The sequence below is a fragment of the Pleurodeles waltl genome, chromosome 7 (genome assembly GCF_031143425.1).
Source record: "Pleurodeles waltl isolate 20211129_DDA chromosome 7, aPleWal1.hap1.20221129, whole genome shotgun sequence".
In the NCBI taxonomy this organism is placed as follows: Eukaryota; Metazoa; Chordata; class Amphibia; order Caudata; family Salamandridae; genus Pleurodeles; species Pleurodeles waltl.
Window position 1 is genome coordinate 898,660,647 of NC_090446.1, and position 27,950 is coordinate 898,688,596.

A 27,950-nucleotide genomic window follows, 5' to 3' on the forward strand; every position below is an offset into this window, starting at 1 on the left:
TAAACTAAGAAAAGATATTTTTCTATATAAAAACCTATTGGCTGGATTTGTCTCTGAGTGTGTGTACCTCATTTATTGTCTGTGTATGTACAACAAATGCTTAACACTACTCCTTGGATAAGCCTACTGCTCGACCACACTACCACAAAATAGAGCATTAGTATTATCTATTTTTGCCACTATCTTACCTCTAAGGGGAACCCTTGGACTCTGTGCATACTATTCCTTACTTTGAAATAGTGCATACAGAGCCAACTTCCTACATTGGTGGATCAGCGGTGGGGTACAAGACTTTGCATTTGCTGGACTACTCAGCCAATACCTGATCACACGACAAATTCCAAAATTGTCATTAGAAATTCATTTTTGCAATTTGAAATTTTTCTAAATTCTTAAAAGTCCTGCTAGGGCCTTGTGTGTTAAGTCCCTGTTTAGCATTGTCTTTTAGAGTTTAAAAGTTTGTTAAAAGTTTGAAATTAGATTCTAGAAACAGTTTTAGATTCTTTAAAAAGTCTTCCAACTCTTAGCAAAATAATGTCTGATACAGAGATGAATGTGGTGGAACTCGACACCACACCTTACCTCCATCTTAAGATGAGGGAGCTAAGGTCTCTCTGTAATATCAAAAAAATAACCATTGGCTCCAGACCTACCAAAATTCAGCTCCAGGAGTTGTTGGCAGAGTTTGAAAAAGCCAACCCCTCTGATGATGACATCACAGAGGAAGAAATTAGTGACTTGGAGGCCAATGTCCCTCCTCCAGTCCTAAATAGGGAGAACAGGACCCCTCAAGTCCGGTCTCCAACTGTGTTAGTCAGAAATAGTGAGTCCCTCACAGGAGGGTCCCACATTTCTGAAATCACTGAGGATGCTCTCAGTGAAGATGACCTCCTGTTAGCCAGGATGGCCAAAAGATTGGCTTTAGAGAGACAGCTCCTAGCCATAGAAAGGGAAAGACAAGAGATGGGCCTAGGACCCATCAATGGTGGCAGCAATATAAATAGGGTCAGAGATTCTCCTGACATGTTAAAAATCCCCAAAGGGATTGTGACAAAATTTGAAGATGGTGATGACATCACCAAGTGGTTCACAGCTTTTGAGAGGGCTTGTGTAACCAGAAAAGTGAACAGATCTCACTGGGGTGCTCTCCTTTGGGAAATGTTCACTGGAAAGTGTAGGGATAGACTCCTCACACTCTCTGGAAAAGATGCAGAATCTTATGACCTCATGAAGGGTACCCTGATTGAGGGCTTTGGATTCTCCACTGAGGAGTACAGGATTAGGTTCAGGGGGGCTCAAAAATCCTCGAGCCAGACCTGGGTTGACTTTGTTGACTACTCAGTGAAAACACTAGATGGTTGGATTCAAGGCAGTGGTGTAAGTAATTATGATGGGCTATACAATTTATTTGTGAAAGAACACCTGTTAAGTAATTGTTTCAATGATAAACTGCATCAGCATCTGGTAGACCTAGGACCAATTTCTCCCCAAGAATTGGGAAAGAAGGCGGACCATTGGGTCAAGACAAGGGTGTCCAAGACTTCAACAGGGGGTGACCAAAAGAAAGGGGTCACAAAGACTCCCCAGGGGAAGGGTGATGAGACAACCAAAACTAAAAATAGTAAAGAGTCTTCTACAGGCCCCCAAAAACCTGCACAGGAGGGTGGGCCCAGAGCCTCTTCACAAAACAATGGGTACAAGGGTAAAAACTTTGATCCCAAAAAGGCCTGGTGTCATAGCTGTAAACAGCATGGACACCAAACTGGAGACAAGGCCTGTCCCAAGAAAGGTTCCACTCCAAACTCCCATCCAGGTAACACTGGTATGGCTAGTCTCCAAGTGGGATCAACAGTGTGCCCAGAGCAAATCAGGGTCCACACTGAAGCTATTCTAGTTTCTGAGGGTGGGGTGGATTTAGCCACACTAGCTGTCTGGCCGCCTAACATGCAAAAATACAGACAGCAACTCTTAATTAATGGGACTAGAATAGAGGGCCTGAGGGATACAGGTGCCAGTGTCACCATGGTGACAGAGAAACTGGTTTCCCCTGGCCAATACCTGACTGGAAAAACTTACACAGTCACCAACGCTGACAATCAGAAAAAAGTACATCCCATGGCAATGGTTACTTTAGAATGGGGAGGGGTCAATGGCCTGAAACAGGTGGTGGTCTCCTCAAATATCCCAGTGGACTGTCTGCTTGGAAATGACCTGGAGTCCTCAGCATGGGCTGAGGTAGAACTAAAAACCCATGCAGCAATGCTGGGTATCCCTGAACTGGTGTGTGTGAAAACAAGAGCACAATGCAAGGCACAGGGTGAACAAGTAGAGCTGGAGTCTGGAAGAATGGCCCAGCCTACCAAGAGAACAGGAAAGTCAGTTGGGAAACCAACTACAACACAGCAAAAGAAAGGGAACCTCTCTTCTCAGGAAGAAGTTCTGCCCTCTGAGGGAACTGAGCCTTTGGAGCTTGAACCTTATCAGGTTGAGCTCTTAGGCCCAGGGGGACCCTCAAGGGAGGAGCTGTGTAAGGGACAAGAAACCTGTCCCTCTCTTGAAGGCCTTAGGCAGCAAGCTGCTGAAGAGTCCAAAGGCAAGAAAAATGGAACGCATAGGGTCTATTGGGAAGATGGACTCCTGTACACTGAGGCCAGAGACCCCAAACCTGGTGCCACTGGTAGAGTGGTAGTGCCTCAGCTGTTCAGGAAGTTCATCCTAACATTGGCCCATGACATTCCCCTTGCTGGACATTTGGGACAAACCAAGACGTGGGAGAGGTTAGTCAACCACTTCTACTGGCCCAATATGTCCAACATGGTTAAGGAGTTTTGCCTCTCCTGCCCCACCTGTCAAGCCAGTGGTAAGACAGGTGGGCACCCAAAGGCCCCCCTCATTCCACTCCCAGTGGTGGGGGTCCCCTTTGAAAGAGTGGGTGTGGACATAGTTGGTCCACTAGAACCTCCCACAGCCTCAGGAAATATGTATATCCTGGTAGTAGTGGATCATGCTACCAGGTATCCTGAAGCTATTCCCCTTAGGTCGACTACTGCCCCTGCAGTAGCCAAGGCCCTCATTGGTATCTTTACCAGAGTGGGTTTCCCTAAGGAGGTGGTGTCTGACAGAGGTACCAACTTCATGTCAGCATACCTAAAGCACATGTGGAATGAGTGTGGAGTGACTTATAAATTCACTACACCATACCATCCACAAACTAATGGCTTGGTTGAGAGATTCAACAAGACATTAAAAGGCATGATCATGGGGCTCCCAGAAAAACTCAAAAGGAGATGGGATGTCCTCTTGCCATGTCTGCTTTTCGCTTACAGAGAGGTGCCACAGAAGGGAGTAGGATTCTCACCCTTTGAACTTCTGTTTGGTCATCCTGTAAGAGGACCACTTGCTCTTGTTAAAGAAGGCTGGGAGAGACCTCTCCATGAGCCTAAGCAAGACATAGTGGACTATGTACTTGGCCTTCGCTCTAGAATGGCAGAGTACATGGAAAAGGCAACCAAAAACCTTGAGGCCAGCCAACAGCTCCAGAAGTTTTGGTATGACCAAAAGGCTGCACTGGTTGAGTTCCAACCAGGGCAGAAAGTCTGGGTTCTGGAGCCTGTGGCTCCCAGGGCACTCCAGGACAAATGGAGTGGCCCTTACCCAGTACTAGAGAGGAAGAGTCAGGTCACCTACTTGGTGGACCTGGGCACAAGCAGGAGCCCCAAGAGGGTGATCCATGTAAACCGCCTTAAGCTCTTCCACGACAGGGCTGATGTCAATCTGTTGATGGTAACAGATGAGGATCAGGAGGCAGAGAGTGAACCTCTCCCTGATCTTCTGTCATCAGACCCAAAAGATGGTACAGTAGATGGAGTGATCTACTCAGACACCCTCTCTGGCCAACAGCAAGCTGATTGTAGGAGAGTCCTACAACAGTTTCCTGAACTCTTCTCCTTAACCCCTGGTCAGACACACCTGTGTACCCATGATGTGGACACAGGAGACAGCATGCCTGTCAAGAACAAAATCTTTAGACAATCTGACCATGTTAAGGAAAGCATCAAGGTGGAAGTCCACAAGATGCTGGAATTGGGAGTAATTGAGCGCTCTGACAGCCCCTGGGCTAGCCCAGTGGTCTTAGTCCCCAAACCTCACACCAAAGATGGAAAGAAAGAGATGAGGTTTTGTGTGGACTACAGAGGGCTCAATTCTGTCACCAAGACAGATGCTCATCCAATTCCAAGAGCTGATGAGCTCATAGACAAATTAGGTGCTGCCAAATTCTTAAGTACCTTTGACTTGACAGCAGGGTACTGGCAAATAAAAATGGCACCTGGAGCAAAAGAGAAAACAGCATTCTCCACACCTGATGGGCATTATCAGTTTACTGTTATGCCCTTTGGTTTAAAGAATGCCCCTGCCACCTTCCAAAGGTTGGTGAATCAAGTCCTTGCTGGCTTGGAGTCCTTTAGCACAGCTTATCTTGATGATATTGCTGTCTTTAGCATCACCTGGCAGGATCACCTGGTCCACCTGAAGAAGGTTTTGAAGGCTCTGCAATCTGCAGGCCTCTCTATCAAGGCATCCAAATGCCAGATAGGGCAGGGAACTGTGGTTTACTTGGGACACCTTGTAGGTGGAGGCCAAGTTCAGCCACTCCAACCCAAGATCCAGACTATTCTGGACTGGGTAGCTCCAAAAACCCAGACTCAAGTCAGGGCATTCCTTGGCTTGACTGGGTATTACAGGAGGTTTGTGAAGGGATATGGATCCATTGTGACAGCCCTCACTGAACTCACCTCCAAGAAAATGCCCAAGAAAGTGAACTGGACTGTGGAATGCCAACAGGCCTTTGACACCCTGAAACAAGCAATGTGCTCAGCACCAGTTCTAAAAGCTCCAGATTATTCTAAGCAGTTCATTGTGCAGACTGATGCCTCTGAACATGGGATAGGGGCAGTTTTGTCCCAAACCAATGATGATGGCCTTGACCAGCCTGTTGCTTTCATTAGCAGGAGGTTACTCCCCAGGGAGCAGCGTTGGAGTGCCATTGAGAGGGAGGCCTTTGCTGTGGTTTGGTCCCTGAAGAAGCTGAGACCATACCTCTTTGGGACTCACTTCCTAGTTCAAACTGACCACAGACCTCTCAAATGGCTGATGCAAATGAAAGGTGAAAATCCTAAACTGTTGAGGTGGTCCATCTCCCTACAGGGAATGGACTTTATAGTGGAACACAGACCTGGGACTGCCCATGCCAATGCAGATGGCCTTTCCAGGTTCTTCCACTTAGAAAATGAAGACTCTCTTGGGAAAGGTTAGTCTCATCCTCTTTCGTTTGGGGGGGGGTTGTGTAAGGAAATGCCTCCTTGGCATGGTTGCCCCCTGACTTTTTGCCTTTGCTGATGCTATGTTCACAATTGAAAGTGTGCTGAGGCCTGCTAACCAGGCCCCAGCACCAGTGTTCTTTCCCTAACCTGTACTTTTGTATCCACAATTGGCAGACCCTGGCATCCAGATAAGTCCCTTGTAACTGGTACTTCTAGTACCAAGGGCCCTGATGCCAAAGAAGGTCTCTAAGGGCTGCAGCATGTCTTATGCCACCCTGGAGACCTCTCACTCAGCACAGACACACTGCTTACCAGCTTGTGTGTGCTAGTGAGGACAAAACGAGTAAGTCGACATGGCACTCCCCTCAGGGTGCCATGCCAGCCTCTCACTGCCTATGCAGTATAGGTAAGACACCCCTCTAGCAGGCCTTACAGCCCTAAGGCAGGGTGCACTATACCATAGGTGAGGGTACCAGTGCATGAGCATGGTACCCCTACAGTGTCTAAACAAAACCTTAGACATTGTAAGTGCAGGGTAGCCATAAGAGTATATGGTCTGGGAGTTTGTCCAACACGAACTCCACAGCACCATAATGGCTACACTGAAAACTGGGAAGTTTGGTATCAAACTTCTCAGCACAATAAATGCACACTGATGCCAGTGTACATTTTATTGTAAAATACACCACAGAGGGCACCTTAGAGGTGCCCCCTGAAACTTAACCGACTATCTGTGTAGGCTGACTAGTTTTAGCAGCCTGCCACAAACCGAGACATGTTGCTGGCCCCATGGGGAGAGTGCCTTTGTCACTCTGAGGCCAGTAACAAAGCCTGCACTGGGTGGAGATGCTAACACCTCCCCCAGGCAGGAATTGTCACACCTGGCGGTGAGCCTCAAAGGCTCACCTCCTTTGTGCCAACCCAGCAGGACACTCCAGCTAGTGGAGTTGCCCGCCCCCTCCGGCCAGGCCCCACTTTTGGCGGCAAGGTCGGAGAAAATAATGAGAAAAACAAGGAGGAGTCACTGGCCAGTCAGGACAGCCCCTAAGGTGTCCTGAGCTGAGGTGACTCTAACTTTTAGAAATCCTCCATCTTGCAGATGGAGGATTCCCCCAATAGGGTTAGGATTGTGTCCCCCTCCCCTTGGGAGGAGGCACAAAGAGGGTGTACCCACCCTCAGGGCTAGTAGCCATTGGCTACTAACCCCCCAGACCTAAACACGCCCTTAAATTTAGTATTTAAGGGCTACCCTGAACCCTAGAAAATTAGATTCCTGCAACTACAAGAAGGACTGCCCAGCTGAAAACCCCTGCAGCGGAAGACCAGAAGACGACAACTGCCTTGGCTCCAGAAACTCACCGGCCTGTCTCCTGCCTTCCAAAGACCCTGCTCCAGCGACGCCTTCCAAAGGGACCAGCGACCTCGACATCCTCTGAGGACTGCCCCTGCTTCGAAAAGACAAGAAACTCCTGAGGACAGCGGACCTGCTCCAAGAAAAGCTGCAACTTTGTTTCCAGCAGCTTTAAAGAACCCTGCAAGCTCCCCGCAAGAAGCGTGAGACTTGCAACACTGCACCCGGCGACCCCGACTCGGCTGGTGGCGATCCAACACCTCAGGAGGGACCCCAGGACTACTCTGATACTGTGAGTACCAAAACCTGTCCCCCCTGAGCCCCCACAGCGCCGCCTGCAGAGGGAATCCCGAGGCTTCCCCTGACCGCGACTCTTTGAACCTAAAGTCCCGACGCCTGGGAGAGACCCTGCACCCGCAGCCCCCAGGACCTGAAGGACCGGACTTTCACTGGAGAAGTGACCCCCAGGAGTCCCTCTCCCTTGCCCAAGTGGAGGTTTCCCCGAGGAACCCCCCCCTTGCCTGCCTGCAGCGCTGAAGAGATCCCGAGATCTCTCATAGACTAACATTGCGAACCCGACGCTTGTTTCTACACTGCACCCGGCCGCCCCCGCGCCGCTGAGGGTGAAATTTCTGTGTGGGCTTGTGTCCCCCCCGGTGCCCTACAAAACCCCCCTGGTCTGCCCTCCGAAGACGCGGGTACTTACCTGCAAGCAGACCGGAACCGGGGCACCCCCTTCTCTCCATTCTAGCCTATGCGTTTTGGGCACCACTTTGAACTCTGCACCTGACCGGCCCTGAGCTGCTGGTGTGGTGACTTTGGGGTTGCTCTGAACCCCCAACGGTGGGCTACCTTGGACCAAGAACTAAGCCCTGTAAGTGTCTTACTTACCTGGTTAACCTAACAAATACTTACCTCCCCTAGGAACTGTGAAAATTGCACTAAGTGTCCACTTTTAAAACAGCTATTTGTGAATAACTTGAAAAGTATACATGCAATTTTGATGATTTGAAGTTCCTAAAGTACTTACCTGCAATACCTTTCGAATGAGATATTACATGTAGAATTTGAACCTGTGGTTCTTAAAATAAACTAAGAAAAGATATTTTTCTATATAAAAACCTATTGGCTGGATTTGTCTCTGAGTGTGTGTACCTCATTTATTGTCTATGTGTATGTACAACAAATGCTTAACACTACTCCTTGGATAAGCCTACTGCTCGACCACACTACCACAAAATAGAGCATTAGTATTATCTATTTTTGCCACTATCTTACCTCTAAGGGGAACCCTTGGACTCTGTGCATACTATTCCTTACTTTGAAATAGTGCATACAGAGCCAACTTCCTACAGTGGATTACAACAGAAGGTTTCCTCCACAAGGAGAACAGCCTCCTCCATCGCCTATTTCTGGTGTTTCTACTCCATCAAAGACCAACGTCTTTGCATCTCACAGATGTGGCCACTCCGGACATGACAATTCCCCAAGACCCCGACATCTCAAAAGGAGATCAGGGAGAAGGAGAGCTCATAGACACTCACTCAGAGTGGGACGAGTACATTATTCTTGCTCCATCTTCTCCTTCTCATTCGAAGGTGGAATCCCCACCTGAAGACATTGGAGGTTTTCACAATCTCCTAGAGAGGGCAGCTAAGCGTTTTGCTTTACCGCTACCTACGAAGCAAACAGACTGTTTCCTATATGATTTTAAAGAGCCCTTTCAAAAGTCTGCGCGCTCTATCCCAATGGTGAACTACCTGTGGGAAGAGGGCCTTAAAGTCATGAATAATCCGGCAACAGTCACAGCAGTTTTGCCACGTCTGGATAAGAAATACAAAGCTCCTGATGATGCACCAACATGCTTGACAGGACATCCTCCTCCGGATTCAGTAGTAGCTCAGGCAGCTCAAAGAAGATCAAAAAATCCTTCTGCCCCTATTTCCGCACCCCCAGACAAGGAGGGTAGGCGGCTAGACAACATAGGGAAAAGATTTTTGTCTATGGCCAGCCTAGTGCTTAGAGCTGCCAACTCCTTGGCTATTTTGTCTCGATACGACAGACAGCTTTGGGCGGATATTGCACCTTTTATTAATCAACTGCCAGAAGACGCAAACTCGGAGGCAAATAAGACTGTACAAGAAGGTCAACGCACGTCTGCAGAGCTTCTAGACTGTGGAATGGATATAGCGACCACTGCTTTCAGACAGCTTGCAGGGGCTGCTGTATTAAGAAGACAGGGCTGACTTAAAGCTACCTCATTTCGCCCAGAAGTCCAGAATAAAATCCTAGACTTACCTTTTGATGGCCAAGCGCTATTTGGGAAACATGTGGATGAAGCCCTACAGTCAATCAAAACTGACACGGCAAGGTCATTAGGGACCCTGCAATATCGAAGATCGTCCTAGGGGGCGTGGCCAACCCTCTTAAAGATGGGGGATATCAACAACAGAGATATTCTTCCTATCCATCTTCACAACAATATTGTCCATACTACTCCCAAAGGCAACCGACTCAACCAGCCTAAAGTAGACCGGCAGGCCATGGACGTTCAACCCGGCCGGCCAAAGATTCAGCTCGTAGAACCTGATGTTTTCGAGGCGCCGGCTACGCTCCGTCCTCCTCCTCTCACCCTGGGCGGGAGAATTTCCTTATTCCTCAGTCAATGGCAAACCATTACGTCAGACAAGTGGGTCCTGCAATTAGTGGAACAGGGCCATACTTTAGAATTTATCCAGCTACCTCCCTCCAACCCTCCCCGCAGGACTCCTTCAAGATATCCTCAGCAACTCAGTCGTCGTCGACAAGCTGCTTCTCAAGGGAGCTATAGAGAAGGTGCCTCGGGCTCAACGAGGAATAAGATTTTATTCCAGGTTCTCCATCATTCGAAAAAAGTGGAAGGATTGGAGGCCGATCCTCGATTTTAAGGGAACTAAATGTATACCTAAAAAAGCAATCGTTTCGAATGATCAGCCTGCAAGACATCCTTCTGCGTCTCAATCAAAGAGATTTTATGTCATCACTAGACCTCAAAGACGCATACTTCCACATACCGATCTACCCTGCCCACAGAAAGTATTTGAGATTCACCGTAGCCGGGAGCCGTTATCAATATCGCGTCCTTCCCTTCGGACTCAAATCAGCCCCAAGAATATTTACCAAATGCCTAGCACCAGTCGCAGCCTTTCTCAGGAGAAGAAAGCACCAGGTTTTTCCATACTTAGACGACTGGTTAATAAAGGCAAAGACTTACACAGGAGCACACAAGTCAACAAGAAAGTGCATTTCCTTACTGACCAATCTCTGATTCACAATCAACTGGGAGAAGTCCAATCCTCCACCAGTACACAGTATTACTTTTCTGGAAGCAAAACTGAACACTGAATCCGGCATGGCATGTCCCACGTTAGAGAGACAACAAAGATTACTAACCCTAGGGAGTTCCATACAGAGAAGACGAAAGGTTACTGTCCGTCTCTTCAAATCACTGTTAGGCATGATGTCTTCATGCATACCTCTGATCCCTCTGTGTCGCCTAAAGATGCACCCCTTGCAGGAGCAGCTAAACCGTCAATGGCTCCAAGTATCAGGCACTTTTGAAGACCAGATACAAATAACTCCGATAATGATCAAAACTCTCAAATAGTGGTCTCAAAAGCATCATCTGTCAATTGGCCTCTCGTTTCTTCAACAGCCAGCCCCGTGGACCATAACAGATGCCTCACTGGAAGGCTGGGGCGCAGTATTACAGGACCTGAAAATAAGTGGCAAATGGCCAATCCATCTGGCATCAATGCATATCAAATGGCTAGAACTCAGGGCAGTGCACCTCGCCTTACAAGCGTTTCTCCCAAGAATCTCAGGATCGCGAGTGGTGATAAGAATGGACAACACCACTACGATGCACTATCTCAACAAACAAGGAGGTACAAGATCTCTCACCCTCTCCAGGGAAGCCCAAGCGATCTGGAACTGGGCCTCGCAGCAAGGCATCACACTATCAGCGGTACACTTGCCGGGAATAAACAACAAGGCAGCAGATGCACTCAGCAGGCAGAAATCGGACTGCCACGAGTGGGAGCTAGACCAGACAGTACTGAACCAGATTTTTTCCCAGTGGGGAACACCAACAGTGGATCTGTTTGCGAAGGAGGACCACGCCAAATGCTAGTTCTTCGCAAGTTGGCATCACCAAAAGGGATCTTGGGGGAATGCGTTTTCGATAGTCTGGTCAGACATCTTTGCTTACGCCTTTTCTCCCATTCCGTTGATCCCAAGGGTCCTCACGAAGATGAAAACAGAACCGTGCACTCTCATACTGATAGCCCCGTACTGGCCGCGCCAACATTGGTTCACGGAGCTCCTCATTCTGTCGGTCAAACCTCATATTCCACTGGAGCCGTTACCTCATTTACTAACAATGAACAACGGCCAAGTTCGGCACCCCGATCCGCAGTCAATGCGGTTATCAGCATGGCTCCTCACCACAGAGTTTGCACATTTGAACATCCCGCAGGACTGCAGGGATATTTTGTCGAAGGCCAGAGCGGATAGCACTAACAAGACGTATCAGTGTAAATGGAAAAGATTCTGTGCCTGGTGTCATCAGCGTCAAATCGACCCTCTACTCTCACCACCAGAAGAAATATTGCTGTATCTCTTACAGTTAGCTCAATCTGGCCTAGCACACTCGTCCATTAAAGTTCATGTAGCAGCTATAGCTGCATACAGACGTTCAGATGACACACCCTCGCTCTTCTCTTCTCGGCTGATTAAGAGATTTCTAAAGGGGCTTTTCAGGGTTTACCCTCCTTTCAGACCACCACCTCCTTCGTGGAATCTGAATATTGTTCTGGCACAACTGATAAAGCATCCATTTGAACCGATCCACCGTGCTTCCCTCAAATACTTGTCGTGGAAGGTTGCCTTATTGATAGCTTTTACATTAGCTAGGCGGGTCAATGAGGTGCAAGCGCTGTCCATCAAAGAGCCATTCCTGCAGCTTAAACACAATAGACTATTAATGCGCACTAACCCGCATTTTATTCCAAAAGGTTCCGTCAGACTTTCACATGAACGAACCTTTAGTCTTTAAGTCTTTTTTCCCTCATCCATCTACTCCGGCGGAGAGGGCATTACACTCTTCAGACGTGAAAAGATGCGTTCAATTTTATTTGGACAGGACTAAATCTTTTCGGCGCTCTAATCAGCTATTTGTGGCGTACAGTGCTCCTAGGAAGAGGTGCCCGCTATCCAAGCAGAGTATTTCTAGATGGATCGCCTCTGCTATACGCTTTTGCCATCAGGCAGCGGGCAAACCTTTCCAGTCATCTGTGCATGCTCACTCAACGAGAAAAGTCTCATCGTCAGCGGCACTGTTTGCCGGAGTGCCACTACAAGACATATGTAGGGCAGCAACATGGAAGAGCTGTCATACCTTCACTAAGCACTACTGCTTGGAGTCCCTCTCGCACTGAGAGGTAGCAGTGGGCCAGGCGGTTCTCCGGAATCTCTTCAGGTGAAGGTGAGCCATTTCTCCTACATCCCTCCATCCTAGAACAGTTATGCACATTGTTTAAATGCATGTAAGGATAAGAGAACGATATCATAATCACATAAGTAAGTGGGTTTTCAGACATTGATCATGTTACAGTAGTGTCTTATGACAATTTCTATTACTGTTTTGTTCTTCGAATTTCATCATGTATCTTCACAGGTATGTATATGTTCGGTGGCATGTGTAGCTGCAGATACACATGCTGTTCATAGTCCGCCGTCTGGTGTTGGGTCGGAGTGTTACAAGTTGTTTTTCTTCGAAGAAGTCTTTTCGAGTCACAAGACCGAGGGACTCCTCCTCCTTTGTTTCCATTGCGTATGGGCGTCGACTCAATCTTAGATTGTTTTGTTCGATGGCATCTGTCGCTGTAGATACGCATGTTCTGCAATAGCTCGCCATCTGGTGTTGGGCCGGAGTGTTACAAGTTGTTTTTCTTCGAAGAAGTCTTTCGAGTCACGGGACCGAGTGACTCCTCCTTTTGTCTCCATTGCGCATGGGCGTCGACTCCATCTTCGATTGTTTTTTTTCCGCCATCGGGTTCGGACGTGTTCCTGTCGCTCCGAGTTTCGGAACGGAAAATTAGCTAACTTCGGAAGATTTTCGTCGGTATTGTTGCGTTCGGGATCGGCGTACTTAGATTCCACACCGCATCGAAGATCGAAGAGCTCCGGTGCCCTTCGGGGTAGTTTTTCGATCCTCCGTCGGGGCCTGGTCGGCCCGACCGCGTGCTGAAGAACGCCGATGGAACGGACCCCGTTCCGTTTCTGCCCCAAATGCCACAATAAATACCCCTACACAGACCAACACTTGGTCTGCAACCTGTGCCTGTCACCTGAGCACAGCGAAGACACCTGCGAGGCCTGTCGTGCGTTCCGGTCCCGAAAAACACTCCGAGACCGTCGAGCCAGAAGACTTCAGATGGCGTCCGCACCGACAGCCCAACGGGAGTTCGAGGAAGAGGAAGGTACCTTCTCGATCCAAGACTCAGACTCCGAAGGATTCGACGATACACAAACCGTGAGTAAGACGTCGAAATCCACTCAGAAGAACATTTACAAGGCCCAGGGGACGCCACTGCCACCAGGCCATGGCTCGACCCATAAATTCGGTGACCGACCGTCGGCACCGAAAAAGGCCCAAACAGTGCCGAGATCGTCCGACTCCGGTCGAGACACCGGCACGCAGCCTTCTCGGGACCGAGAAAGTGCTGGAGACAAGCCTCGACACCGAGATGCCGGTGTGGACACGGCTCGACGCCGAGACAGCGGCACCGAAACAGATCGACGCCGAGAGGTTTCGGCCCCGAAAAAGAAAAAAGTCACCTCGGAGCCGAAAAAACACGCAGACAGGGTTTCGATGCCGAAACAAACTGCAAGCGACCCAGCTTCAGGCTCTTATACAGAAGAGCACTCGCTAACCTCCCAAATGCAGAAGCATAGGTTTGAGGAAGAGCTACAAGCAACTGATGTGGACCATACGCAAAAGCGTATCTTCATACAGCAGGGGACAGGAAAAATAAGCACCCTTCCCCCCCATTAGGAGAAAGAGAAGGTTGGAGTTCCAGACGGAACAGACACCACAACCAAAAGTGGTGAAAAGAGTTACCCCACCACCCTCTCCTCCGCCCGTGATTAACGTCTCACCAGCACAAACTCCATCACACTCCCCAGCTCACACCACCATGAGCCAGGGTGACCAAGATCAGGACGCATGGGACCTATACGACGCCCCAGTGTCAGATAACAGTCCGGAGGCATACCCTACAAAGCCATCTCCACCAGAAGACAGCACCGCGTATTCTCAAGTGGTGGCTAGAGCAGCACAATTTCACAACGTAAGCCTCCACTCAGAACAGGTCGAGGATGATTTCTTATTCAACACACTCTCCTCCACCCACAGCTCATACCAAAGCCTGCCTATGCTCCCTGGTATGCTCCGGCACGCAAAAGACATCTTTAAGGAGCCGGTCAAAAGTAGGGCAATCACACCAAGGGTGGAAAAAAAGTATAAGGCGCCTCCTACAGACCCGGCTTTCATCACTACACAGCTGCCACCAGACTCTGTCGTTGTAGGAGCAGCTAGGAAAAGGGCCAACTCTCACACATCTGGAGATGCACCACCCCCAGATAAAGAAAGCCGCAAGTTCGATGCAGCTGGTAAAAGAGTCGCAGCACAAGCTGCAAACCAGTGGCGCATCGCGAACTCCCAGGCACTACTTGCGCGCTATGACAGAGCCCACTGGGACAAGATGCAACATCTCATTGAACATCTGCCCAAGGACTTACAAAATAGGGCAAACAAGTGGTTGAGGAGGGACAGACCATCTCCAACAACCAGATACGCTCCTCCATGGACGCTGCAGATACAGCTGCACGGACAATTAATACATCTGTAACTATCAGAAGGCATGCATGGCTCCGAACGTCTGGATTTAAACCAGAGATTCAACAAGCAGTTCTCAATATGCCTTTTAATGAAAAAGAACTGTTCGGTCCAGAAGTGGACACAGCGATTGAGAAACTCAAAAAAGATACGGACACTGCCAAAGCCATGGGCGCACTCTACTCCCCGCAGAGCAGAGGGAATTACAGCACATTCCGTAAAACGCCCTTTCGAGGGGGGTTTCGGGGTCAAAGCACACAAGCCAGCACCTCACAAGCCACACCGTCCAGTTACCAGGGACAGTATAGAGGAGGTTTTCGGGGACAATATAGAGGAGGCCAATTCCCTAGAAATAGAGGAAGATTTCAAAGCCCCAAAGCCCCTACTACTAAACAGTGACTCACAGGTCACTCACCCCCTCCACACAACACCAGTGGGGGGGAGAATAGGTCATTATTACAAAGCATGGGAGGAAATCACTACAGACACTTGGGTTCTAGCAATTATCCAACATGGTTATTGCATAGAATTTCTACTCTTCCCTCCAAACATACCACCAAAAGCACAAAATTTAACAACACACCATTCCAATCTCCTGGAGATAGAAGTGCAGGCACTATTGCAAAAGAATGCAATCGAATTAGTGCCAAACACACAAATAAACACAGGAGTTTACTCACTGTACTTTCTGATACCAAAGAAGGACAAAACACTGAGACCAATCCTAGACCTCAGAGTAGTGAACACTTTCATCAAATCAGACCACTTCCACATGGTCACACTACAAGAAGTATTGCCATTGCTAAAACTACACGACTACATGGCAACTTTAGACCTCAAGGATGCTTATTTCCATATACCAATACACCCATCGCACAGGAAATACCTAAGGTTTGTATTCAAAGGAATACATTACCAATTCAAGGTACTGCCTTTCGGATTAACAACCGCACCAAGAGTCTTTACCAAATGTCTAGCGGTAGTCGCTGCACACATAAGAAGGCAGCAAATACATGTGTTCCCATATTTGTACGACTGGCTAATCAAGGCCCATTCGTTCATAGAGTGCTCAAATCACACAAATCAGATCATACAAACCCTCTTCAAACTCGGGTTCACCGTCAACTTTACAAAATCCAACATTCTGCCGCGCAAGGTACAACAATACCTAGGAGCCATAATAGACACATCAAAGGGAGTAGCCACTCCAAGTCCACAAAGAATTCTAAATTTCAACACCATCATACAACGCATGTATCCAACACAAGATACAGGCAAAGATGGTATTACAACTCCTAGGCATGATGTCATCATGCATAGCCATTGTCCCAAACGCAAGACTGCACATGAGGCCCTTACAACAATGCCTAGCATCACAGTGGTCTCAAGCACAGGGTCACCTTCTAGATCTGGTGTTAATAGACCGCCAAACTTACCTCTCGCTTCTGTGGTGGAACAACATAAATTTAAACAAGGGGCGGCCTTTCCAAGACCCAGTGCCACAATACGTAATAACAACAGATGCTTCCATGACAGGGTGGGGAGCACACCTCGATCAACACAGCATACAAGGACAATGGAACGTACATCAAACAAAACTGCATATCAATCACCTAGAACTTCTAGCAGTTTTTCAAGCACTAAAAGCTTTCCAACCAATAATAGTTCACAAATACATTCTCGTCAAAACAGACAACATGACAACAATGTATTATCTAACCAAGCAGGGGGGGACGCACTCCACGCAGTTAAGCCTGCTAGCACAAAAAATTTGGCATTGGGCAATTCACAACCAAATTCGCCTAATTGCACAGTTTATACCAGGGATCCAAAATCAACTCGCAGACAATCTCTCTCGAGATCACCAACAGGTCCACGAATGGGAAATTCACCCCCAAATTCTGAACACTTATTTCAAACTCTGGGGAACACCTCAGATAGACTTGTTTGCGACAAGGGAGAACGCAAAATGCCAAAACTTCGCATCCAGATACCCACACAAACAATCCCAAGGCAATGCCCTATGGATGAACTGGTCAGGGATATTTGCTTACGCTTTTCCTCCTCTCCCTCTCCTTCCTTACCTGGTAAACAAACTCAGTCAAAGCAAACTCAAACTCATATTGATAGCATCAACTTGGGCAAGGCAACCATGGTACACAACGCTGCTAGACCTATCAGTGGTACCCTGCATCAAATTGCCCAACAGGCCAGATCTGTTAACACAGCACAACCAAAAGATCAGACACCCAGATCCAGCATCGCTGAATCTAGCAATCTGGCTCCTGAAATCCTAGAATTCGGGCACTTACAACTTACCCAAGAATGTATGGAAGTCATAAAACAAGCCAGAAGGCCATCCACCAGGCACTGCTATGCAAGTAAATGGAAAAGGTTTGTTTGCTACTGCCATATTAATCAAATACAACCTTTACACACAACTCCAGAACATGTAGTGGGTTACTTGCTTCACTTACAAAAATCTAACCTAGCTTTCTCTTCCATTAAAATTCACCTTGCAGCAATATCTGCATACCTGCAGACTACCTATTCAACTTCCCTATATAAGATACCAGTCATTAAAGCATTCATGGAGGGCCTTAGGAGAATTATACCACCAAGAACACTACCTGTTCCTTCATGGAACCTAAATGTTGTCCTAACTAGACTTATGGGTCCACCTTTTGAACCCATGCACTCCTGCGACATACAGTTCCTAACCTGGAAGGTGGCATTTCTCATCGCCATTACTTCCCTAAGAAGAGTAAGCGAGATTCAGGCGTTTACAATACAAGAACCTTTTATACAACTACACAAAAATAAAGTCGTCCTAAGGACCAATCCTAAATTTTTGCCAAAGGTTATTTCACCGTTCCATCTAAATCAAACAGTGGAACTTCCAGTGTTCTTTCCACAGCCAGATACCGTAGCTGAAAGGGCACTACATACATTAGATGTCAAAAGAGCATTGATGTATTACATTGACAGAACAAAAAACATCAGAAAGACTAAACAACTCTTTATTGCATTTCAAAAACCTCATGCAGGAAACCCAATTTCAAAACAAGGTATAGCCAGATGGATAGTTAAATGCATCCAAATCTGCTACCTTAAAGCTAAACGACAGCTGCCCATTACACCAAGGGCACACTCAACCAGAAAGAAAGGTGCTACCATGGCCTTTCTAGGAAACATCCCAATGCAAGAAATATGTAAGGCAGCCACATGGTCTACGCCTCACACATTCACCAAGCACTACTGTGTAGACGTGTTATCCGCACAACAAGCCACAGTAGGTCAAGCCGTATTAAGGACATTATTTCAGACTACTTCCACTCCTACAGGCTGATCCACCGCTTTTGGGGAAATAACTGCTTACTAGTCTATGCAGAACATGCGTATCTACAGCGACAGATGCCATCGAACTGAAAATGTCACTTACCCAGTGTACATCTGTTCGTGCCATCAGTCGCAGTAGATTCGCATGTGCCCACCCGCCTCCCCGGGAGCCTGTAGCAGTTTGGAAGTTACCTTCAATTATTTATATATGTATCATCTCAACCTTAAATAGGTGCATACTTAGTCACTCCATTGCATGGGCACTATTACTACAATTCAACTCCTACCTCACCCTCTGCGGGGAAAAACAATCGAAGATGGAGTCGACGCCCATGCGCAATGGAGACAAAAGGAGGAGTCACTCGGTCCCGTGACTCGAAAGACTTCTTCGAAGAAAAACAACTTGTAACACTCCGGCCCAACACCAGATGGCGAGCTATTGCAGAACATGCGAATCTACTGCGACTGATGCCACGAACAGATGTACACTGGGTAAGTGACATTTTCATTTCCCGCCATCGGGTTCGGACGTGTTCCTTTTCGCTCCGTGTTTCGGGACGGAAAGATAGTCATAACTTCGGAAAACTACGTCGGTATTGTTTCGTTCGGTATCGGGTTAGATTAGAATCGACACCGAATCCTGAAGAGCTCCGGTAGCCCTTCGGGGTAATTTCGATCCCCCATCTGGGCCTGGTCGGCCGACCGCATGCAACATCGAGACTGATGGAACGGACCCCGTTCCGATTCTGTCCTAAATGCCACAGTAAATATCCCTATACAGACCAGCATTTGGTCTGTAACTTGTGCCTGTCACCCGAGCACAAGGAAGAAACGTGTGAGGCCTGTCGAGCGTTTCGGTCGAGAAAAACGCTCCGTGACCGAAGAGCCAGACGGTTGCAGATGGCGTCCACGCCGACAGGACAACGAGGGTTCGAGGAACAGGGAGAAGAAGAAGAAGCCTTCTCCATCCATGAATCGGACTCGGAAGAATTCGACGTCGAAGAAACCGTGAGTAAGACGTCGAAGCAAGCACCACACGGGAAAACAGACAAAGCCCAGGGGACGCCACTGCCAACAGGCCATGGCTCAACCCATAAAGTAGGTGACCGTCCATCGGCACCGAAAAAAGGCGAACTGGTGCCGAGGTCGTCTGACTCGGGTCGAGACACAGGCACGCAGCAATCTCGGCACCGAGAAAGTGCTGCAGAAAAGGGTCGACACCGAGACAGCTCCACCGAGGCTGCTCGGCACAGAGACAGCGGCACCGAAGATGGCCGACGCCGAGAAAGTTCGACACCGAAAAAGAGAAAAATCTCGTCGGAGCCGAAAACAACAAAAGACACGGTTTCGGTGCCTAAACGACCAGCAACTGAACTGACGGCCAGTTCGTACTCAGAGGAACAATCACTGTCCTCCCAAATGCGCAAACACAGGTTTGAGGAAGATTTACAAACCACAGATGTAGACCACACCCAAAAGCGGATCTTCATACAAAGTGGTACAGGGAAGATCAGCACTCTTCCCCCAATTAGGAGGAAAAGGAAACTCGATTTCCAACCACAAGAAAAGACACCACAAGCAAAAGTGGTAAAGAAGGTAACTCCACCACCCTCTCAACCACCGGTAACTCATACATCACCGGCACAGACTCCGTCACATTCACCAGCTCATACCACTATGAGCCAAGATGACCAGGATGCGTGGGATCTCTGACGCCCCAGTATCAGACAATAGCCCAGAGTCGTACCCTACTAAGCCCTCCCCACCTGAAGACAGTACAGCGTATGCACAGGTGGTAGCTAGGGCAGCAGAGTTCCATAACGTGTCTTTACACTCAGAGCCTGTCGAGGATGACTTCCTCTTCAACACCCTCTCCTCCACCCATAGCAATTATCAAAGCCTCCCTATGCTCCCGGGAATGCTAAGGCACGCTAAACAGATCTTTAAAGAACCTGTCAAAAGCAGAGCAATAACTCCAAGGGTGGAGAAGAAATATAAAGCACCGCCCACGGACCCTGCTTTTATCACATCACAACTGCCACCAGATTCAGTTGTCGTAGGAGCAGCTCGTAAAAGAGCCAACTCGCACACATCAGGCGACGCACCACCTCCAGACAAGGAGAGCCGCAAGTTCGACACAGCTGGGAAAAGGGTTGCAGTACAAGCTGCAAACCAGTGGCGCATCGCTAACTCGCAGGCGCTCCTAGCGCGATATGACAGAGCCCATTGGGACGAGATGCAGCATCTCATCGAGCATCTACCCAAAGAATTCCAGAAACGGGCAAAACAAGTGGTTGAGGAGGGACAAAATATCTCCAACAACCAAATACGTTCCTCTATGGATGCAGCGGATACAGCTGCAAGAACAATAAATACTGCAGTAACCATAAGGAGGCACGCATGGTTGCGCACATCCGGCTTCAAACCCGAGATACAACAGGCAGTGCTCAATATGCGGTTCAATGAACAACAATTGTTTGGACCCGAAGTGGACACGGCAATTGAAAAATTGAAAAAAGATACTGACACAGCTAAGGCCATGGGCGCACTCTATTCCCCGCAGGGCAGAGGCACTTTTGGCACGTTTCGCAAAACAACCTTCAGAGGGGGGTTTCGAGGTCAAACCACACAAGCTAGTACCTCACAAACAACACCGTCTACCTACCAGGGACAGTACCAAAGGGGAGGCTTTCGGGGCCAATACAGAGGGGGACAATTCCCTAGAAACCGGGGAAAATTTCAGGGTCCCAAGACCCCACCAACCAAACAGTGAAGTCACTCAACCCCTTCACACAACACCAGTGGGGGGAAGACTAAGCCAGTTCTACAAATTTTGGGAGGAGATAACAACAGACACTTGGGTCTTAGCAATTATCCGTCATGGCTATTGCATAGAATTTCTCCAACTCCCTCCAAACGTCCCACCAAAAACACAGAATATGTCAAAACAGCATTTAGACCTTCTACAACTAGAAGTTCAAGCATTACTGCAAAAAGACGCAATAGAATTAGTACCAGGTCCACAAAAGAACACAGGAGTTTACTCACTGTACTTTCTAATACCAAAAAAAGACAAAACACTGAGACCAATCTTAGATCTCAGAACACTAAACACCTACATCAAATCGGAACACTTTCACATGGTCACGCTACAGGACGTATTACCACTGTTGAGACAACAAGACTACATGACAACCTTAGATCTAAAAGACACGTATTTCCACATACCGATACATCCCTCGCACAGGAAATACCTAAGGTTCGTATTCAAGGGAATACATTACCAATTCAAAGTGTTGACGTTCGGTATAACAACCGCACCGAGAGTCTTTACAAAATGTCTAGCAGTAGTAGCTGCACATATCAGAAGGCAGCAAATACACGTGTTCCCCTACCTAGACGATTGGCTAATTAAGACCAACTCCCTAACAAAGTGTTCACACCACACAGATTATGTCATACAAACCCTCTACAAACTAGGGTTCTCCATCAACTATACAAAGTCACACATTCTGCCGTGCCAAACACAGCAATACTTGGGAGCGACAATCAACACAACAAAAGGGATAGCCACTCCAAGTCCACAAAGGGTTCAAAATGTTTACAAAGTCATACAAGCCATGTATCCAACACAAAAAATACATGCAAAGATGGTGTTAAAACTCCTAGGCATGATGTCCTCATGCATAGCCATTGTCCCAAACGCAAGATTGCACATTAGGCCCTTACAACAGTGCCTAGCATCACAATGGTCACATGCACAGGGTCACCTTCTAGATCTGGTGTTGATAGACCGCCAAACATACATCTCGCTTCTATGGTGGAACAGTATAAATTTAAACAAAGGGCGGCCTTTCCAAGACCCAGTGCCACAATACGTGATAACTACAGATGCTTCCATGACAGGGTGGGGAGCACACCTCAATCAACACAGCATCCAAGGACAATGGGACGTACATCAAAGAAGGTTTCATATAAATCACCTCGAATTGTTAGCAGTATTCCTAGCGTTGAAAGCATTTCAACCCATCATAATCCACAAATACATTCTTGTCAAAACAGACAACATGACAACAATGTATTATCTAAACAAACAGGGGGGAACACACTCGACACAGCTGTGTCTCCTAGCACAAAGGATATGGCAGTGGGCAATTCACAACCACATTCGCCTAATAGCACAGTTTATTCCAGGGATCCAGAATCAACTAGCAGACAACCTCTCTCGAGATCACCAACAAGTCCACGAATGGGAGATTCACCCCCAAATTCTAAACACTTACTTCCACATTTGGGGAACACCTCAAATAGACCTATTTGCAACAAAGGAGAACGCAAAATGCCAAAACTTCGCATCCAGGTACCCACACCAGCAGTCTCAAGGCAATGCTCTATGGATGAATTGGTCAGGGATATTTGCGTACGCTTTTCCCCCTCTCCCTCTTCTTCCATATCTAGTAAACAGATTGAGTCAAAACAAACTCAAACTCATACTAATAGCACCTACATGGGCAAGACAACCTTGGTATACAACACTACTAGACCTGTCAGTAGTGCCTCATGTCAAACTACCCAACAGACCAGATCTGTTAACACAGCACAATCAACAGATCAGGCATCCAAACCCAGCATCGCTGAATCTAGCAATTTGGCTCCTGAAATCCTAGAATTTGGACACAAACCTCACACAAGAATGTATGGAGGTCATAAAACAAGCTAGAAGGCCATCCACTAGACACTGCTATGCAAGTAAATGGAAAAGATTTGTTTGCTACTGCCATAATAATCAAGTTCAACCATTACATGCATCTCCAACAGATATAGTAAAATACTTAATACATTTGCAGAAATCAAATCTGGCCTTCTCTTCCATAAAGATACATCTCGCAGCAATATCTGCATACCTGCAGATTACTCATTCAACTTCACTGTTTAGAATACCTGTCATTAAAGCATTTATGGAAGGCCTAAAAAGAATTATACCACCAAGAACACCACCTGTTCCTTCATGGAACCTCAACATTGTCTTAACAAGACTCATGGGTCCACCTTTCGAACCCATGCATTCTTGCGAAATACAATACCTAACGTGGAAAGTTGCATTTCTCATTGCCATTACATCTCTAAGAAGAGTAAGTGAAATTCAGGCGTTTACTATACAGGAACCATTTATTCAAATACACAAAAATAAGGTAGTTCTAAGAACCAATCCAAAATTCTTGCCAAAAGTTATCTCACCGTTTCACTTAAATCAAACAGTAGAACTACCAGTGTTCTTTCCACAGCCAGACTCAATAGCTGAAAGGGCACTACATACATTAGACATCAAAAGAGCACTAATGTACTACATTGACAGAACAAAACTAATTAGGAAAACAAAACAACTATTTATTGCATTTCAAAAACCTCATACAGGAAACCCAATATCAAAACAAGGTATAGCCAGATGGATAGTTAAGTGCATCCAAACCTGCTACCTTAAAGCAAAGAGAGAGCTGCCTGTTACACCAAAGGCACACTCAACCAGAAAGAAAGGCGCTACCATGGCCTTCCTAGGAAATATTCCAATGAACGAAATATGTAAGGCAGCAACATGGTCTATGCCTCACACATTTACTAAGCACTACTGTGTAGACGTGCTATCTGCACAACAAGCCACAGTAGGTCAAGCGGTACTAAGAACTTTATTTCAAACTACTTCCACTCCTACAGGCTGAACCACCGCTTTTGGGGAGATAACTGCTTACTAGTCTATGCACAGCATGTGTATCTGCAGCTACACATGCCACCGAACGGAAAATGTCACTTACCCAGTGTACATCTGTTCGTGCCATTAGTCGCTGCAGATTCACATGCGCCCACCCGCCTCCCCGGGAGCCTGTAGCCGTTTGGAAGTAATCTCCAACATTTGTACATTTGTAAATATATTACCTTAACCTTTATTTTGTACATACTTATTCATTCCATTGCATGGGCACGATTACTAACATACACAACTCCTACCTCACCCTCAGCGGGGAAAACAATCTAAGATGGAGTCGACGCCCATGCGCAATGGAAACAAAGGAGGAGGAGTCCCTCGGTCTCGTGACTCGAAAAGACTTCTTCGAAGAAAAACAACTTGTAACACTCCGACCCAACACCAGACGGCGGACTATGCACAGCATGTGAATCTGCAGCGACTAATGCCACGAACAGATGTACACTGGGTAAGTGACATTTTCCTTCTCCAGTATTGGAATCTTTCATAGATTCACATGCGACCCACCCGCCTCCCCGGAGAAGCTCACTTCACCTCTTTCTTTCTATTTATACATATATTCAACATAATATAAGCACTTGTGCTTGGAAAATCTGAGGTGCTAGAGCTTCTCTCAGGAGGTTCTGAAGGGTGCTGTCGCCTGATTGCTGGAGGATCAGGTTTGGTCCTTTTCACAAAATGACTGATAGACTATGAAATTGAAGAGGCCTAGGGCCTTTTTTCTCTTCGATATGTTTTAACTTTACTTGTGAAAATTGTACCGGGACTCCCATCTCTGCGACGGTGAATGATTCAAGCATGTGAATCTATGGAAGATTCCAATACTGGAGAACTACAGTTACAGGTAAGTAACTTATTTTCTTCCTACACTTGTGATGAGACATATATGAATTGTGTCTTTCTCTGGAATGTTTGTGTTAGCTTTCAGATTCTCAAAAGTGCCCCTTTCCAGTCAGCTGTATGTTGCTCTATTTTCTGATGGCTGTGAAACTAAGTAACATCCATTTTGTATATAGAAATGTTCTTTCTTTCGTTATTGACATCCAGATGCTTTTTTGGAGCGGTGTTTGTCACTTTCAACTTCTAAAACATTTGTTTTGAGGTGTTTTCAGAGGAGGCTGTGCTCTGGCAGAGTTAAACTTTTGAGGTTCAATGTCCTTTATTTTTTATAAAGACACTGCTAGTGGTGCTCTAAAGCAGCTGGTTTGTGGTGTATGGTGCCTTAGAAAACAATAAGGAAATTGTTTGAAAAGAAGTGTTCGAGGGTTCCCTAAAAGTGGGAGGTTTTGTGATGGATACAGGTCAAAGAAATGTGTAACACAGAAAGAATTAATGCTGCAAGTATGAAATATTTCCTTTGTAACCACATGCCTTCACTTGACTGAGTGTTTTAATCGTGGTTTGCATTGTATCTAAGTGTTTAGAGTGTGTAAACCGGAGGTTAATTGGATTTTGCCGCCAAGAGATAATTGGATTGCATATGCTTACAAAGTTTAGTATATATTGTCTATACTGAAGTATCTGCAATGTATGTGCATTTCATAATGCAGTACTTAATTAACTCATAGCAGCAAGTATGTAATCATCTTCCATACTTACATTTTTACAGGAAGAAGAAAATCGAAGTAGATCCCCCAGAAACAGAAAGTCAAGAAAAGAATAATAATATGGATATTAATAATAGTAGTTGACTGAATCTGCAAAGGAGAAGGAAGGAAAATCCAATTTCGATATGGTGCAGGGTGGGGAAGAGAGAAGAACCTTGGACATCATAAACTGAAACACCAAAACTATTAGACATTGCCATGCACAGGTTCAAATCGAACTCCATGCAGTATAATCACTAGTGTCTAGCACTAAATATTTGCAATCATGTGTGATGAGAACATCATTCCTGTGAGACAAATGCATTTACTATTAACTGGCTTTGACTTAACTCTGGATTCTGGAGTGTAATCTAAGAAGTTAACATACACTTGGATTTCTGAGAGCTTTGTTTATGTTTTTTCCTAAGAGAAACGAGCAAATAAAAATAGGATAGTTTTGCCAAAATGTTCCTAACCATATTTAATTATATGTGTTGCAGAAACAGGAAGAAGGGATGGCAGTTACATTACTGATCATAGAAATGAGTTCTTAGTAAGTAGGTTAATATGTTTAGTAACAATTGAGATTTCCCAAATTGAAGATTATTCAGCATAGGAATTCTCTATTGAAGTTTGCCTGTTGAAGTGGTCACAAAATGAGGTTCCGTTTGTTTAAAACAAAAATGTTTCCCTGTTAAAGTTAAGAATGCCGGCGATTAAAAGGTTGGAGTGTTAGAAATTAATTAGGTAGGAAGCATTGCATGACCCAGTCACAGTGAGTGTATGCACCTCTGTTCCCCTGAACAGAGCACAGCTGGTTAACAAGCAATGCATGACCCAATCAGTGGTAGTGTGGGTCTCTGTTCCTCTGGACAGAGCACAGCTGCATCATGACGTGGCCTATGCATGACATCTATGGTACTTCTCGACTGTCAGTGTTCTCGTTTTGCATGAGAGGGCTCTTAGGGTTGTCAAAGTGCAGGCTTCACACTGGATTTGTGCTCTTTCCCTGAGTGTTTGGATGTATGTTAGATAAACATATATGTGTATATGAATTCCAGCTTTGTGTGGTTTCTCTACTTGTACAGCAGTTATGACAAAGCTGCTGCTTATATTTTTTCTCCTTGCTTTGAATAGCTAGAGATGTGCTATGTTGGTTAACTATTTAGGCTCCATTTGAATTCCATTTCCAACCTTAGCCATTGGAAACAGTGCTCTTTGACATGTCTGCCATCTCATTACAGATATCAGCTGTAAAGTAGGAACCACTTCATCAAAAACTGTATTTTTATTAATTGTGTTTATTTCTTCCTTTGTGTTAAGCTTTGTTCAGAATTCAGTTTGTCCTTCCTTCTGATATTACTTTTGAGACAGATATGTTTTTTAGTTTGAAGACTTTTATTCAGTTTTTGATGGCTGAATTGCAGCTTTTCTCTCTGATCCTGTAATCCACTTGGAAGCAGTATTCTGGTCTATGCCCTGCAAACCATACCATTTCCCGTCAAACCACTCTCCCCCTTTTTACACTGGTTTTGAAACCCTGCTCTTGGGGAGCACACAATTGGTGTAAGCCATAATGCTTAAAGCAAGCTGTTGAATTTCTTGCTTAGAGGCAGGGTCCGAAGTATTTCCTGGGGTGGGCTAGTGCCTCACGTTCGCCTAGATTTGTGTATGTAACTGTTCAAAGTTTGTTCCATGTGCTCTTAAATGTAACATCATAAATTATATTGTGAATGTAGGGGTCCAAGTCCAAATACAGATTAAATCTTTTAATAAAAAGGGCAGTTGATGACTCTTTAATGTATTAGCATATACATTCACTTGCATTTGCAGAAGAAAACATTTTCTGTACACACAAAGTAAATGGGGCTGTTCACTTAAACTTCAGGGTGTGGGAGTTGTGATGTGTTTTCCTGGAAAACCACAAAGATTAGATTATCACATTACCAAATGGGCGCACACAGTGATGGCCAATCATGTGCACTAAAAAGAACACATGAAGTAAGGTTGCTTCATGGCACAGGCAAGGTGTATGATAAGCACAGGTACTGACAGTAAGAACCCCAGTGCTAGATTCTTTCGTCTTCAAGATCTTTGAGGGCATAGCCATATGGAGATTCAAGATAGGCAGTTATCCGGTATTGGATCTTTCATAAATTCACATGCTTGAATCATCCCTGTCGCCCAAGTGGGTACCTTAGGAAAGCAGTAAGTAAGAATAACGATAAGCTATGATGCTAGCAAACTTAAACATATAGCCTATCCATGTCCTTTTGAAAAAAGAACCAAACTTGACCTGTGACCAATCAGGCGCCAGCACCCTCTAGAATATTCGCAAGAGAGGCTCCTTACCGCAGATTTTCTACCGCATGCCGTGTGAAAGGAGTCTCCCAGAGCTCTGCTCAGTTTTTGTTTTTTTTTTCCTGTCAGAACAACTTTCTGTCTCAGAATATGTCTAATACTACCAGGAAAGGCCTTTTTCACCCTTGTAAAGCCTGTGGCAAGAAAAGGCTCCATGTGGATTATCCACATAAAGATAGTCTGTACTGCCCGTATCCCAAACATCAGGTAAAAGACTGCTAAATTTGCTGCATCTTCTCTGCTAAAACTCTGAGGGACAGAGAAGGAAGACTTCTAATATGATTACAGGCAA

General features: G+C 46.2%; 1 protein-coding gene across 1 annotated transcript in view; it reads left to right on the forward strand.

Annotated features, from left to right (window-relative positions):
• The window catches only part of CANX (calnexin), a 439,945-nt gene extending 412,864 nt beyond the window's left edge, over positions 1–27,081 (forward strand). Inside the window, exon 15 of the mRNA XM_069199501.1 lies at positions 25,321–27,081. Within this exon, the coding sequence (XP_069055602.1) occupies positions 25,321–25,374 (54 nt within the window). The 3' untranslated portion in view covers positions 25,375–27,081. The remainder of the gene's footprint in view (positions 1–25,320) is intronic.
• The last annotated feature ends 869 nt before the right edge of the window (positions 27,082–27,950 follow it).